This window comes from Scyliorhinus torazame, chromosome 9 (genome assembly GCF_047496885.1).
Source record: "Scyliorhinus torazame isolate Kashiwa2021f chromosome 9, sScyTor2.1, whole genome shotgun sequence".
Classification (NCBI taxonomy): domain Eukaryota; kingdom Metazoa; phylum Chordata; class Chondrichthyes; order Carcharhiniformes; family Scyliorhinidae; genus Scyliorhinus; species Scyliorhinus torazame.
Window position 1 is genome coordinate 135760693 of NC_092715.1, and position 15124 is coordinate 135775816.

General features: G+C 43.8%; 1 protein-coding gene across 3 annotated transcripts in view; it reads right to left on the reverse strand.

Annotated features, from left to right (window-relative positions):
* cep120 (centrosomal protein 120) overlaps nt 1-15124 on the reverse strand; it is a 133021-nt gene that overhangs the window by 34666 nt on the left and 83231 nt on the right. For 2 of the 3 annotated variants that reach the window (XM_072516544.1, XM_072516546.1), the window contains 5 exons: nt 14142-14303; nt 13704-13793; nt 11895-11987; nt 7297-7473; nt 1088-1210 (listed from right to left, as the gene is read on the reverse strand). In XM_072516544.1, the coding sequence (XP_072372645.1) occupies nt 1088-1210; nt 7297-7473; nt 11895-11987; nt 13704-13793; nt 14142-14303 (645 nt within the window). The remainder of the gene's footprint in view (nt 1-1087; nt 1211-7296; nt 7474-11894; nt 11988-13703; nt 13794-14141; nt 14304-15124) is intronic. The other variant, XM_072516545.1, reaches the window with a different exon arrangement.

Genomic DNA, 15124 nt, shown 5'->3' on the forward strand with positions numbered 1-15124 from the left:
GTCCATGTACATAGATCCCTGAAAGTTGCCACCCAGGTTGATAGGGTTGTGAAGAAGGCCTATGGAGTGTTGGCCTTTATTGGTAGAGGGATTGAGTTCCGGAGTCGGGAGGTCATGTTGCAGCTGTACAGAACTCTGGTACGGCCGCATTTGGAGTATTGCGTACAGTTCTGGTCACCGCATTATAGGAAGGACGTGGAGGCTTTGGAGCGGGTGCAGAGGAGATTTACCAGGATGTTGCCTGGTATGGAGGGAAAATCTTATGAGGAAAGGCTGATGGACTTGAGGTTGTTTTCGTTGGAGAGAAGAAGGTTAAGAGGAGACTTAATAGAGGCATACAAAATGATCAGGGGGTTGGATAGGGTGGACAGTGAGAGCCTTCTCCCGCGGATGGATATGGCTGGCACGAGGGGACATAACTTTAAACTGAGGGGTAATAGATATAGGACAGAGGTCAGAGGTAGGTTCTTTACGCAAAGAGTAGTGAGGCCGTGGAATGCCCTACCTGCTACAATGGTGAACTCGCCAACATTGAGGGCATTTAAAAGTTTATTGGATAAACATATGGATGATAATGGCATAGTGTAGGTTGGATGGCTTTTGTTTCGGTGCAACATCGTGGGCCGAAGGGCCTGTACTGCGCTGTATTGTTCTATGTTCTATGACTCAAGTTTCATGTTCTCATTGAAAATGAAATAGCTATTTTAAAATGCTCACTGCAGACTGTTCAGCTTCAACGTAAAGTAGCATGAAATCAGTATCCTTACATTTATCCCCCATGGATGGATTTTTAAAATTTTATCAGTAAAAATTTACATCAACTTGTCTGTATGTTATACTCCAGGGAGATAAAATTTAATGACTACCGATGAAATCACTAAATGTCAGTTATTGTTCTATCCAGCATGTCTCACCAAAAACTATATTTTGCAGGAGTAATTTTGTTCATCCAAAGGAGGAGATTTTGAAGTTTAAGTTAATCACTCCCCTTAAAAAAGGCACAAAAATATGGCTTGTTATACACATTTCCTAACTTCAGTCTGCGAACAAAACCATAACATATTGTAGACATTGAAGTGCATTCTACCTTTTCAAGAGTTAAAAGATTGATCTCTGACTGAAGTCGAATTTCAGGTTTGCTGCTCTGCTGCTCCTTGTACTGATGAAATTCTTTTTCAAGTAGTCTGTATTTCTGTTCTGCTTCATGGAGCTAGATAGAATTCATGAAAGGAAAAAAATCTTTCAAGAAACTAAAGGAAATCAGCTTATCCTTTAGACACTAAACAGACACTCTAAAAATTCACATTCAAAATAAATGGACTTTTAACACAACTAAAGTACAGGCACATCTGAAAACTGATCAAGCTCTGGTTTAAAAATGGATGAATAATTTCATTGTTTACATCCTGCTGACAGAGCCAGCTCGGATACAAAGCAGCAACACATAACTAACCAATTCTTCTACAGCAGATCATTATTTATCCATCTATTCAGTTCCCACTTTGTCCGTTTACACAATAATACTGTCTTTTTGATCATTTATACTATACAAGTGTAACTTAATCCAACGGACTCTGATATATTGTGAACACAGATTTTAGAATGCTACTCTTCTGGGAAAATGAATAACTATTCTTCAGCCAACAGTTCAACAATAATTTAAGAAAAGCATGAGGATTTTATTGATTCATGGCTTAAAGTTGTACACCTTTGACTTTATAATATACACAATCAATTCCAGAAAGATAGCCTGTTTTTGAACTCTTGATGGTAGTTAAAAGTGAAGTTGAAATTAATGCAGTCCAAAGATAAAAATCTAAGTTGCTGAAAAAACTTATGAAATTAAGTCACAATTGAAATGGATCTGAATACAATCTGAAACAATAATCATCTGAAAATGTATCATGGGTTGCATGTGACCCAAATATATGCAGCAGAATTCTATTTAATTCTTTAAAATTTATTTTCACAGGTGATGAGCATTGCTGGCCTATTGTTGCCCATCCCTAATTGCGCTTGAGAAAGAGATGGGGAGTCACCTTCTTGAACTGCTGCAGTCCATGTGGTGTAAGAACACATGCAATGCCCTTAGGAAGGGAGTTCCAGAATGTTGGCCCAGTGACAGCGAAGGAACGGCAATATGATTCGAAGTCCGAAAGGTGCGCGACTTGGGAGATAAACTAGCAGATAGTGGTATTTCCATACCTTTGCTGCTAATATCCTTCTAGTTCACCTGAGGAAGGAGCAGCGCTCCGAAAGCTAGTGACATCGAAACAAACCTGTTGGACTTTAACCTGGTGTTGTAAGACTTCGTACTGTGCTCACCCCAGTCCAACGCTGGCATCTCCACATCATTGTTCTTCTAGGTGGTAGATGTCACAACAATGCTGTCAAAGGAACTTTGGTGGTTTACTGCAGTATCTTATCGACGGTACACAGATGCCACTGTGCATCGGTGGTGGTGGAAGTGAATGCTTAAGGTGGATGCAATGCCAATCAAGTGGACTGCTTGATGGTATTGAGCTCCTCGAGTGTTGTCGAAGCTCCACTCACCCACACAAGTGGAGAGTATTCCATCACACTCCTGGCTTGTGCCTTGTAGACAGTGGACAGACTTTGGGGAGTCAAGGAGGTGTTACTTGTCACAGAATTCCTGGCCTCTGACCTGCCCTTGTAGACAGTGTTTCTATGGATGTTTAAGTTTAATTTCTGGTCAACGATAACCCCCAGGATGTTGCTATTTAGGGAATTCAGCAATGGTAACCCCATTAAATGTCAAGGGACTCTCTTTTTGGAGATGGTCATGCCTGGCACTTGCGCAGCATGGATGTTAATTGCCGCTTATTAGCCCAAGCCTGAATGTTGTCCTGGTCTTGCTGAAATGGACGTGGACTGCTTCAGTGTGTGAGGAGCTGTGAGTGGTATGCAACATTGTGCATTCATCAGTGAACATCCCATTTCTGACCTAATGATGGAGGGAAGGTCATTGAGAATGCAGTTTCTCTCACCTCACCTCTTACGTTCAGTTCTTTTGTCCAAGGCTGTATGAGGGCAGGCGTTGAGTGGCCATGGCAGAACACAAACTAAGCATCAGTGAGCAGATTATTGCTATGCAAGTGCTGCTTGATAGCACTGTCGATGACACCTTCCATCACTTTCCTGATAATTGAATGTAAACTCAAGGTACGGTTGGATTTGTCCTGTTTTTTGTGAACAGGACAAACCTAGGGAATTTTCCTCATTGCCATGTAGGTGTCAGCGTTGTAGCTGTGCTGGAACAGCTTGGCTTGGGGGTGGCTGGTTCTGGAGCACACCTTCAGTGCTATTACTGAAATGTTGTTCGGAGCATCCAGTGCCTTCAGCTGTGTCTTGCTATCACTTGGAATACTGGGACCTGTGATGCTCAGCAGCTCAGGAATTGGCCAATGTGGATCATCCATCTAGCACTTCTGGCAAAAGATGATTCCAGATGCTTCAGCTATCTTTAAACTAGTGTGATGGGCTCTTGAATCGAGGATGGGGATATTTATGCAGTCTCCTCCTCCGGTTGATTGTTTAATTGTCCCACACCATTCACAGCTGGATGGGGCAGGACTGCAAAGCTTTTATCTGATCCACTGGCTGTGGGATCGCTGAGCTCTGTCCATCACATACAAGCCCGTAACTTGTGTAGAATGTTAATCATCATTCGATTGCCAGTCCATTCTCACTTAGTTGTGCCAATTTTGTCTCACCCCACATTCTGACTCAGGCCGGGTGAGATCCAGGCAGCACAGCTTTGGCCCAGCGCCACTTTGGCGCAGCGTCAAAGTCGAAGAGAGTCGGAGTGAAGGACGCCACGCCCCTTTCTGCTGCTAGGCCGGTAAGTTTAAAGATCAGAATGAAAACAACCAGCCAGGCTGAAGTTAAGTGCCTAAGTCGATAGGATTTTGGGGGTGCAGTGGCGGTGGTCAGGGTCAGGTCAGGCCCCCGAATTGTGGAGCGTCGCATGAAGGTGGAGGGGGTTGGGGTGGGGGAGGAGTACCTTGTGGGGATCAGTCTGGGTGTTTAAAATAGTTACCCAGAAGTTCAACGAGTCGAATTTTTTCAGAGTGACTATTCGTGTAATCCTGGCGGAAACATCTGAAGTTATCAATTTAAAAATCACATTTTTCAATGGTTCCTGCTGCAGTTCAATGGACCAGGCGAAGTGAGCACTTCTGGGTAATTGCCACACAAATGCTTACCTGGGACATTTGAGAGGGATTCCCCAATGCAGCTTTGGTGTACTCCCCAAATCCAACACTGGGAGCCTAGAGCTTAGATTGTTGTAGACCTATTGTTTTGGCATGCAAGTAGTGCTTTGTTGTAGTTTCACCAGGTTGACACCTCATTTTTAGGTATGCCTGGTGATGCTCCTGATACGCCCTCCTACGCTCTTCATTGAACCAGGGTTGATCCCCTGGCTTGATGGTAATGATAGAGTGGAGGATATGCCAGGCCATGAGGTTACAGGTGGAGGTTGAATACAAGACTGCTGCTGTTGATGGCCCACAGCACCTCATGGGTGTCCAGTTTTGAGTTGCTAGATCAGTTTCAAAGCTATCCTATTTAGCATGGTGGTCGTTCCACACAACATGATGGAGGGTACGCTCAGCGTGAAGATAGGGCTCTGTTGCCACAAGGACTGTGCGATGTTCACTCCTATCGATACTGGTATGGACAGATGCATCTGTGACAAGTGGATTGGTGAGGAAGAGATCAAGGAGGCTTTTCCCTCTTGATGGTTCTCTCACCAGCTGTTGAGACCCAGTCTAATAATAATAATCTTTACTGTCACAAGTAGGCTTACATTAACACTGCAATGAAGTTACTGTGAAAAGCCCCTAGTCGCCACACTCCGGTGCAATTTCGGGTACAGAAGAGGGAGAATTCAGAATGTCCAATTCACCTAAGAGCGTGTCTTTTGGGACTTGTGGGAGGGAACCAGAGCATCCGGAGGAAACCCACCCAGACACAGAGAGAACGTGCAGACTCCACACAGACAGTGAACCAAGGTGGGAATCGGACCTGGGGCCCTGTCGCTATGAAGCGACAGTACTAACCACTGTGCTACCGTGCTGCCAAAACAGCTATGTCCTTCAGGACCCGGACAGTTAAGTCAGTCTTCGTGCTATCGAGCCACTCTTGATGAAGACATGAAGTCCCACACCCAGAGTGCATTCGTTGCCCTTGCCACGCTCAGTGCTTCCTAACTGGTCTTCAACATGGAGAAATACAGATTAATCAACTGAGGGAGGATGGCAGGTGGTAATCAGCAAGCAATTCCTTGCCCAAGTTGGACTTTGTGCCATAAGACAGTCAGTTTCAAGACAATGTCGCCACCTCTGGTGGGTCTGCCTTGCAAGTTGGACAGGACATACACAGGGATGGCATGGTGGTGTCTAGGGCATGATTTGTAGGTATGATTCGGTGAATGTAACAACGTCAGCCTGTTGCTTGACAAGTCTGTGGACAGCTCTCCCAATTCTGGCACAAGTTTCAACATGATAGTAAGGAAGACATTGTAGGTCCATATGGCTGGATGTGCAGTTGTCATTTTGGGTGCCTCGGTCGATATTGTGGTGGCCCATCTGGTTTCATTCCTTTTTGACTTTGTAGTGATTTAATACAACTGAGTGACTTGCTCGGTTATTTCAGGAGACATTTAAGAGTCAACCACATTGCTGTGGGTCTGAAGTCACATGTAGGTCAGGTCAAGTAAGGACAGCAACCTTTCATCTCTGAAAGACATTAGTGAACCAGATGCTACTGTGGCAAGTAACATTCGCACTACACAGATGTCAGGTAATGGCTATCTCCACAAAGGAGAATCTGACCATCTCCCCTTCATATTCAATGGCACTGCCATCACTGAATCCCTACTATCAACATCCTAGGGATTACCATTGTCCAGAAACTGAACTGGACCAGTCATTTAAAAAATGACGCTATGAGAGCAGGTCAGAAACTAGAAATACTGCTTAGAGTAACTCACCTCCCAACTCCCCAAAGTCTGTCCACCATCTACAAGACCACAAGCTAGGGACGTGATGGAATACCATCCACTTGTCTGTGCAGCTCCATCAACACCAAAGAAGCTCAACCATATCCAGGACAAAGCCCACTTGACTGGCATCCTATCCACAACCTTAAACATTCACTCCCTCCACCACGGATATACAATGGCAGCAGTCCGTACCATCTAAAGATGCACTGCAGCAACTCACCAAGACTCCTTCGACAGCGGCACAGTGGTTAGCACTGTTGCCTCACAGCGCCAGGGACCAGGGTTCAATTCTAGTTTTGAGTGACTGTGTGGAGTTTGCATGGAGCTCCAGTTTCCTTCCAAAGTCCAAAGATGTGCAGACTAGGTGGGGGGTATGTGGTTACGAGGATGGGGAGTGGGTCTAGATAGGGCGCTCTTTCAGAGGTTCGGTACACTCTGACATCTAAACATCTTTGCTCTTGCAATTGCGGCATAAGGTCTTAAATTTTCACCCGAGCAGGCACACCCTCAGGCAGACATTGAAAACTAAAGCCATAACAATTTTGTAGTTTCTCGGTATTGCAATGAGCTAAGATCCCAGGTTGTGTGTTCACATCATGGAATGGGAATTGAATCCAGTTTCTTCTACCTCTCAAGCCAAAATGATATCGAACTTCCAAAAGATTTCTTCACTGGGTAAAACTGTACAACCATGTTCTGACTTGAAGATCGGATAAAATAATCTCAATATTTTTGAGTGTGTCTAAACGTACAACCTGGGAATAAATGTTGAATGTCCTCTGGTCTCCGAAACTTTAATGTTCATCCAAGAGGAGAAAGGCCTGGGGAAGATCAGACTGTGAACATCTTACACCGGCCAGGATTTTCCAAACCAGCCATGGCGGGGACTGCCGTGGGGGATACAGAGGCAGAGCTAAAAGCCCATTGGCTTTTGGCGGAACTGGATGATACTGGTGGCTGCGAGGCTAGAATATCCCACCCACCATCATGCTGACACCAAGCTGCAAGATCAGCTGATATGCAACTGAAACCTTTCAGGGGGATCTAGATAAATGCAGTCAAAAATAATAGTGAATACAATTTAAAAGTGCAAAACGCCAAAAAGATTATTTACCATTACTAATATCACCTACAAGTATGATAAAACTCAAATTGTGTGCACAATTGACAAGATGGAAAACATAATAAAACAAGAATGAATAAATTACAAAGAATTACTATCCCCTTCAAAAAGTAATTTTGTCTTTGATGAGCAGCATTTTCCTTACCTGTTGCTGTAAGCGTAACTTATCTTGTTCTATCTGATTCAACTTTAACTTTTCCAATTCCACTTGATGGACAGAATCCTCAGTACAGCGCCTTGTGGTCTCTTGCATTTCTCGCAAGCCCCGATCATGATCATCTTGTAACTCTTTCCTCAGCCTCTGGAGCTTTACACAGGATAACTTTTTTTAAATTATTCTGAAAACTCTCAGATAAACACAAGATGCCAATCAAGGTAATAAAACATTTACGATGCATTAACTATTTTTGTTAATTCATTTACAGGATGGAGGTACAGCTGAAAGGCTTGCATTTACTGTCCACATCAAATGCCCTTGAAATGGTGGTGGTAAGCAATCTTCTTCAACCACTGCAGTCCTTGTAATGGAGGTACTTTCCACAGAGCTGTTCGGCAGAAAATGACATCATTCCGACCCAGCGATGGTGAAGGAACTGCAATATATTTTCAAGTCAGCATGATGCACTACTTCGGAGGGAACTTGGAAATAGTGTCCCCGACAGGAACGGAATGCCTGGCTGGGAGGTGGGTAGAATGCTAGCTACGATAGGTTGCACATGATGGCAGCGAAAACAACAACGCCAGGAATACCCAACTTGGCGAACCATAACAAAGGGAAACCCAGGAGTGCAGGGGGACATCCACATGGAGTAAATGGTAATGGCAGCCATCTTGGATGCCTGCTAGATAAAGGGAAACTCCAGAGCGCAAGAGCTGAATATGGTAACCACAGCAATCTTGAATGACCCCCAAATAAGGAAGAAGGAGGCACACCTCAGGGAGAAGGACCGACTGCAGCTAAGAGAGCGCTGGGTGGGTCAGATGTACCAATCGTGTTACGGAACGAGGACAAGGGAAATGAAAATGAAATGAAAATCGCTTATTGTCACAAGTAGACTTCAAATGAAGTTACTGTGAAAAGCTCCTAGTCGCCACATTCCGGCGCCTGTTAGGGGAGGCTGGTGTGGTAATTGAACCATGCTGCTGGCCTGCCTTGGTCTGCTTTCAAAGCCAGTGATTTAGCCCTGTGCTAAACCAGCCCCATCGGGAATAGCCATATTACTAAACAAGAAGACAGCCTTCACGGCGACATAGACGGTTACAGACCATGGGGATGGTATGTCATGGTTAGTGGTGTCCTGGAAGGGGCACCAGTGATCCTTGTAAACATGTACTCTTCCTGCTGGGATGAGGTGGAATTGATGAAAGAAACCATGGGGGGGGGGGGGGCCTGAAGGACTTCATGGAGCAGGTGGGGGCAGTGGACCCCTGTAGGTTCACGCACCCAAGAGAGAAGGAATTCTCCTTCTCCCAGGTTCACAGGGTCTACTCTCGGATCAGCTTCTTTGTAAAATCGGTGCTTCCAGGTGTAATAGGAGTGCAATATTCCACAATCGAAATCTCCGACCATGCTCCACACAACATGGATGTGAGATTGGAGTCAGGCCCCCCATGGAGGCTGGACACAGTCCTCCTTGCCGAGAAGGCAGTATGCAATCGAATAGCATAGACCACAGATGGGTACGTTACCAAGAATCAGAGCAGGGGGATCTCGCCCTCCACATTCTGGTAGGTGTTGAAGGCAGTGATGAAGGGGCAAAGTATGGCATTCAAGGCGTGCAAAGTCGTAAGGAGAGGGCAGCCAAGCAACAGCTTGTCGGCTCCATACTACCGGTGGACCGGCAATACTCCATTTCTCCAACTGTGGAACTTCTGACAGAATGGAAAAAACTATAAACGGACTTTGACCTGCTCTCTACCAGGGAAGCAGTGTACCAGCTCCGCCAGACACAGGGACCTTTTATAAGCATGGAGACAAAGCCAGCTGCCTGCTGGCTCACCAGCTGAGGAAGCAGGCAGCCACGAGGGAAATAGTTCAGGTCAAAGACAGATGCGGCAAGCTCGCCGCAGCGTCGGAACAGATCAACAAAGCCTTTGCAATCTTCTACTGAAAGCTGTAAATCTCCGAGCCAATAGAGGGGGACTCGAAGATGAGGCAGTTCCTTGATGGATTGGACATGCCAGTCATGGGGGAAGATAAGAGACAGAGCTTGGAAGCATCATTAGAATGGAGGGATGTCATGGGGACAATCAACTCCATGCGGACAGGGAAGGCATCGGGGCCGGATGGATTCCTGGCAGACCTACAAAACATTTGCGCCAGCACTGCTCTGCACTTGTGGGAGATGTTCACAGACTCGCTAGTAAGGGGTTTCCTGCCACTAATGCTGCCCACGCCTCAATATCGTAGAGCCGGGGGGGGGGGGGGGGGGGGGAACACGACTGCCATTCAAGCAGGCCCAACCTAAATCCAGCTACCTGGGAATCCAAATAGCCCACAACTGGATCCAGATCCACAAATGGAACTTTACAAGTCTGGTGGAGGAAGTCGAAAAGGACCTGCAGACAGGACTCGTTCCCACTCTACCTGGCAGGGAGAGCGCAGATGATGAAAATGAAAGTGCTGCCTAGGTTCCACTGTTCAGATCCCTCAATAAAAATCTTGAATTAAAGGTCTAATCATGGCTATGATTGTTATAAAAAACACATCAATGTGGTTGACTCTTCATGGCTCAGCAAGGGAAATTAGGGATGGGCAACAAATGCTGGATTTGCCAGACACTCAGATCCCATAAAATAATTTTTAGAAAGGGCGGTACAGGGAAGGAATTCCAGATTTCAGGCACTGTATAACTGAATGCAGGGCTGTCAATGGTGAAGTGATGAAATTGGGATATGCAAAAGACCAGAATTGGAGGAGAACAGAGAAGCTGGAGGGTTGTTGGGCTGAAGTCGCTTCGGGATAGGGAAACCATGCAAGGATTTGACAACAAGGATGAAAATTTAAAATAGAGCTATTTAGCTTAGTTGGGTTTGCTCACTATATTTGTCAATGAAGGTTCATTTTGCAATTGTCTAGGTGTATATTATAAATGGTGATAAGGCAAATTTGACTCTTCACTGGAATGTATATTATATTTTGAAAATTACAGTAAACGGAAATGGTTTTTACAGGACAGTTCACCAAGACAAATTTTAGCATTAATAACTCTTAGACACAGATTCAATGGTAAATCCCAGACTGGTTCTTGCTAAGATGAAGGTCTGACAGCCAAGCCAATCTGTTCACAGCCCTGGTGTCACATCTGATCTGGAGATGAGCTTGCGACCTCATTCATACCGTCTCTACCGGTGCATTTGTTCAACCTGTGTATCATTGCTCGACTTTACCCCTGTCTCTGCTCATCTGCTGTTGAAATGTGTACATTTGTGACCTCCAGACTAGACTATTCCAATGCACCGCTGGCTGGTCTCCAACATTCTACTCTGCTGCCCATGTCTTACAGCAAGTCCTATTCTCCTATCACCCCATGTTTGCTGACCTACATTGGCTACAGGTCAAGCCACTCCTTAATGTTTAAATTTTCATCCTTATTGTCAAATCCTTCTTCAGCCTTGCCCCTCCCTATCTCCATAATCTTCTCCAATTCCATAATCTTCCAAGATATCCACGCTCTTTCAATTCTGGCCTATTGTGCATTCCCAATCATCATTTGGATCACTATGCAGGAATCACTATGTTCAGTGATGTGAAAGGTCAATTCTCTATTTTGTTTGTTTCATGTAATGGGTGAATAAAAACAAACTATGACAAAAACTAACTTGTCAGGCCTCAAAAGTTCATTTACTATTAGGATTTGCTTTCAACTATAGAAGACATGAAATTTAAATTTTGTTTGTCTATTCAAGGGGATGCAAGATATTCGGAGCAAAATTTCAAGAGGAGGGTGGTTCCCCGTATCCCACTTGGCCAATATATCTATATTTATGCGGAAATCAATTGCACCAAAAACATTCACAGGTCATTATCCAGATAGCCCATGGATCCACATGTGGAATCTGACCAGTCTGGTGGAGAAAGTTACAAAGGCCTATAGAGAAGGGATGCACTCCTGCTCTTCTTGGCAGGGAGGGTGTAGGGAAGGCGGCAAGGTAGCACAGTGGTTCGCATGGTTGCTTCACAGTGCCAGGGTCCCAGGTTCGATTCCCGGCTTGGGTCACTGTCTGTGCGGAGTCTGCACCTTCTCCCCGTGACTGAGTGGGTTTCCTCCGGGTGCTCCGGTTTCCTCCCGTAATCCAAAGATGTGCAGGTTAGGTGGATTGGCCATTCTAAATTGCCCTTAGAGTCCAAAAAGGATAGGTGGGGTTACTGGATTACAGGATAGGGTGGAGGTGTGGGGTTTAAGTGGGGTGCTCTTTCCAAGGGCCAGTGCAGACTCGATGGGCCGAATGGCCTCCTTCAGCACTGTAAATTCTTTGTTCTATGTTCTAGAGTGATTCAAAAAAGCCCACTAACACCACCTACAGGACAACAGCTACGTTGACAGCAGTGCCCACTTGTCAAGAACAAAAGTTTCCTTTTGAATACTTTTAAAGCATCAAATGTAGTTATGATGTTACACTGCATCTAAAGTAAAAAGGTCATCCAACATTCATTAAGCATCCGGAAAGGTTTCAACGAAATGCAAGGTTAAATTATTTTGCAACTTGGATATTAGAAAAAGAAATTTTAAATACAATTACCTCGACCTCACCATTAGCAAGCTGTCGCTCTCTTTTTTCCAAATCTGCCAATGTTTTTTGTAGTCGTTCCTCGAGCACAGCATATTCAAGAACCTGTCATCAATGACGAGAAATATGTAAAAATACGAAGTTCCTTTCCAGTACGATATAGGTAATTTACAAGTTACACCACGTAAATATTCCAAGTTATATCTGGACCAGTGGTCTCCACCTTTGAATACTCTCCTGGACAAAGAGAAAAACCTTATTTACCTTTTTTATGAAAGCAATATACTTCATCATAATCCAAACAAATGAAGGGCGAGTGAGTGTGTTGAAATCTGTTACAAAGGGACAGACTTTTTGATCTTAATACTTCTTCGCATTTTTAGCTTTCTCATCGCTTGGAGTTGTAGAAAAAGGTGGGAAACATCTTACAAGGCATTTTAAATTACCACAATTATGTATTAATACTATCCTCCTGGAATGTTGGACAGGAATTTCAGGTGTCAAGAATATTTTTTAAAGATCCACTGTACCTTCTAAGCATTTTATAAAGGGAAGCCAGACTTATTCAAATTTAATCAAAGCTTAAGTGCAACCCGTATAAGATCTCAACAGATTTAGAATTTACTAGCCAAAGCTAAGCTTTGGCTACACCTGAAGCTCCACATCTATTCCTATAATTAATAATGATCTATCTTCAGGTCACCAGCATAAACTTAAATATTGAAAGTATGTCTTTAAAAATGTTGCCCAGCCTTCAGTGCATTCTGAAGCACTTTGCTTTTAATTTCAGATTTGAACAGTTGCAGTTCTTGTTTCTATTTTGCTACCACAAGCCCAGATTACTAGTTAAAATGACTGGTATCGCAGGTCATATAACCGATCAAATAGAGACAAAATCTCAGGCAGCTTTGCTTCAACTACCCAAATCTCAATATTAAATAGGTTTAAGTTGTTTAGCAGATTATCACCATGGATCAGAGGGATAAACAATGGACACCACTGAGTTGAATTAAAATAAAATGTATTATTCCAAATACGTTGCTGCTAAATTCAAAGTGTTGAGTCTTTAAACGACAGGCACTACTATGTCTTTCGTTAGTCAGATTCTTACGAATAGCAGCCAGAGTTTCTTCGGCATTTGAAGTACGGCTAAGCTTGAATGTGGAGAAAAATTGGATTATTTGAAATAGTTCTGAAGCACCTGGTCACTTCAACATTGGTATCAGTGCACTGAGATGCAAAACTTACCTCATATCGATGTGAGTTAATGAAGCAACAAGTGCAAACTAGCACGCATATACAAAACTGGGCTTCAACTGCTCACTGAAGCTAGTGGTCAATGCAGGAAGATTTCTCAGGACACTGACAGAATTCTCTCCTCTTTTTCAAATAGCGTCATGGTACAATGCAAACTGGTAGATCTTAGTTCACATCTTTTTAAATCAGATGGTGTAAGAGTTTGGGAATGGAAATGTTGTGGTCAGGAATGGTCAGGGGATTTGGAGAGCTGTACTATAGTTTGTAACTATTGAGAGTGAGAAGGGAAGGAAGGTAAGCAAAAAAGGTTATAAAGTTTTCCTCAAACCCCCAATCCCAAGAAAGCTTTGTAATAGCCATCCACCACTGAGCAAGCAATCAAATCACTGTGCAAAATGTAGCATATTTGAATTATGTGTAGCACGGAGGGGAAAAATACACTATGCTATTTAAATTATTCAAATTACTTCAGGGAAAGCAATTATTGACCCAGGAACCAGCCTTAAGTTCTTGAAAACACTTCGCTACTTGGCATTATGCAACTTCTCTCTCCTATCCCCTCACCTTTTTCTTCACAAGTGCTTCCCTCTCTCTGTCTCTCTTCTTCCACTCCTCGGCAAGGGCCTGCATGTGAGCCAGCTCTTTTTGCTTTAACTATTGGCAAGAAACAAATAACATATTGGCCATTCACACAAAAACATCATGAAAAATGCATCCAGTGGACAAAATTTATTCAATCACTTAATCCACGAGGTTTGTCTTGGAGCCTGCTCAGAAAGCAAGAAAATAAAAGAAAAATGGGGAAATACTTAACTCTCCTGGAGTTACATAACATTCAAGTTGCAACTACAAATATGCAAAGCTCCGGTATTGAAGTTGCTTTCAATTTGGTCCAAATATGCTTTTCCATTTTATCACTATTTGCTAATAGATGTTATTTGGTAGCAAGTTACTCTTTAAATTAGCATTTGTTTTTTGTTATTGAAAAAAAATGGGATTTACCTGGTTCTGAAACAAATCTTCTTGCACTTCTTTCCACATTTCCAGCTCCAATGCAGCTTTGTATTCCATTGTCTCACGAGGCTCCGTATCAGGACCTGGTCCTGAAGCCTGAACAGGCTTAGCTGAAAGATCAGGCTGTTGTTGGTAAACATTATTTGAATTCTAAAAGGTAAAGTAGATAATTACCATTTATGAATTATAAATTTGTACTTGAAGCAAATACTAGTGAACATAGACGCAGGAGTAGGTCAGTCAGCCCTTTAAACCTGTTTGACCATTCAGATAGGGCAAGGGTCTGCAATCTGCAGCTCCAGAGTTGCTTGTAGCTTTTTAAACACTTCATTTGCAGATTCAAATCTTTTGCAATTGGATCCATTTAACAAAGTGGAGATGGTTGATAGCTTTACGTTCCTGGGGGTCACCATCACCAACAGTCTGTCCTGGTCAACTCAAGTTGATGCAACAGTCAAGAAAGTCCAACAACGTCTCTACTGCCTACGGAAGCATTTGGCATGTCTGCATCGACTCTCACAAATTTCTACAGATGTGCGATAGAGAGCATCCTATTCGGCTGCATCACAGCCTGGTATGGCAACAGCTCGGTCCAAGATCGCAAGAAACTGCAGACTGTGGTGAACTCAGCCCAACGCATCACACAAACTTGCCACCCCCACATTGATTCTGTATACACCTCTCACTGCCTCAAGAAGGCAGACAGCATTATCAGAGACCCCTCCCATCCAGGCATTGCCTTCTTCCAGACCCTTCCATCAGGCAGAAGGTACTGAAGTCTGAAGACCCGCACATCCAGACCCAGGAACAGCTTCAAGACTCCTCAACCACCCTCCCGTGGACTGATCTGTTCTCTATAAGAACGCTATTCACGGTGCCCTATGCTGCTCTTGCTCATGTATTTGCTTTGTTTGGCCCCTTGCTCCGCACAGTAACTAATCACTGTTTTGTCGATGTTCCCTGTTGATTAT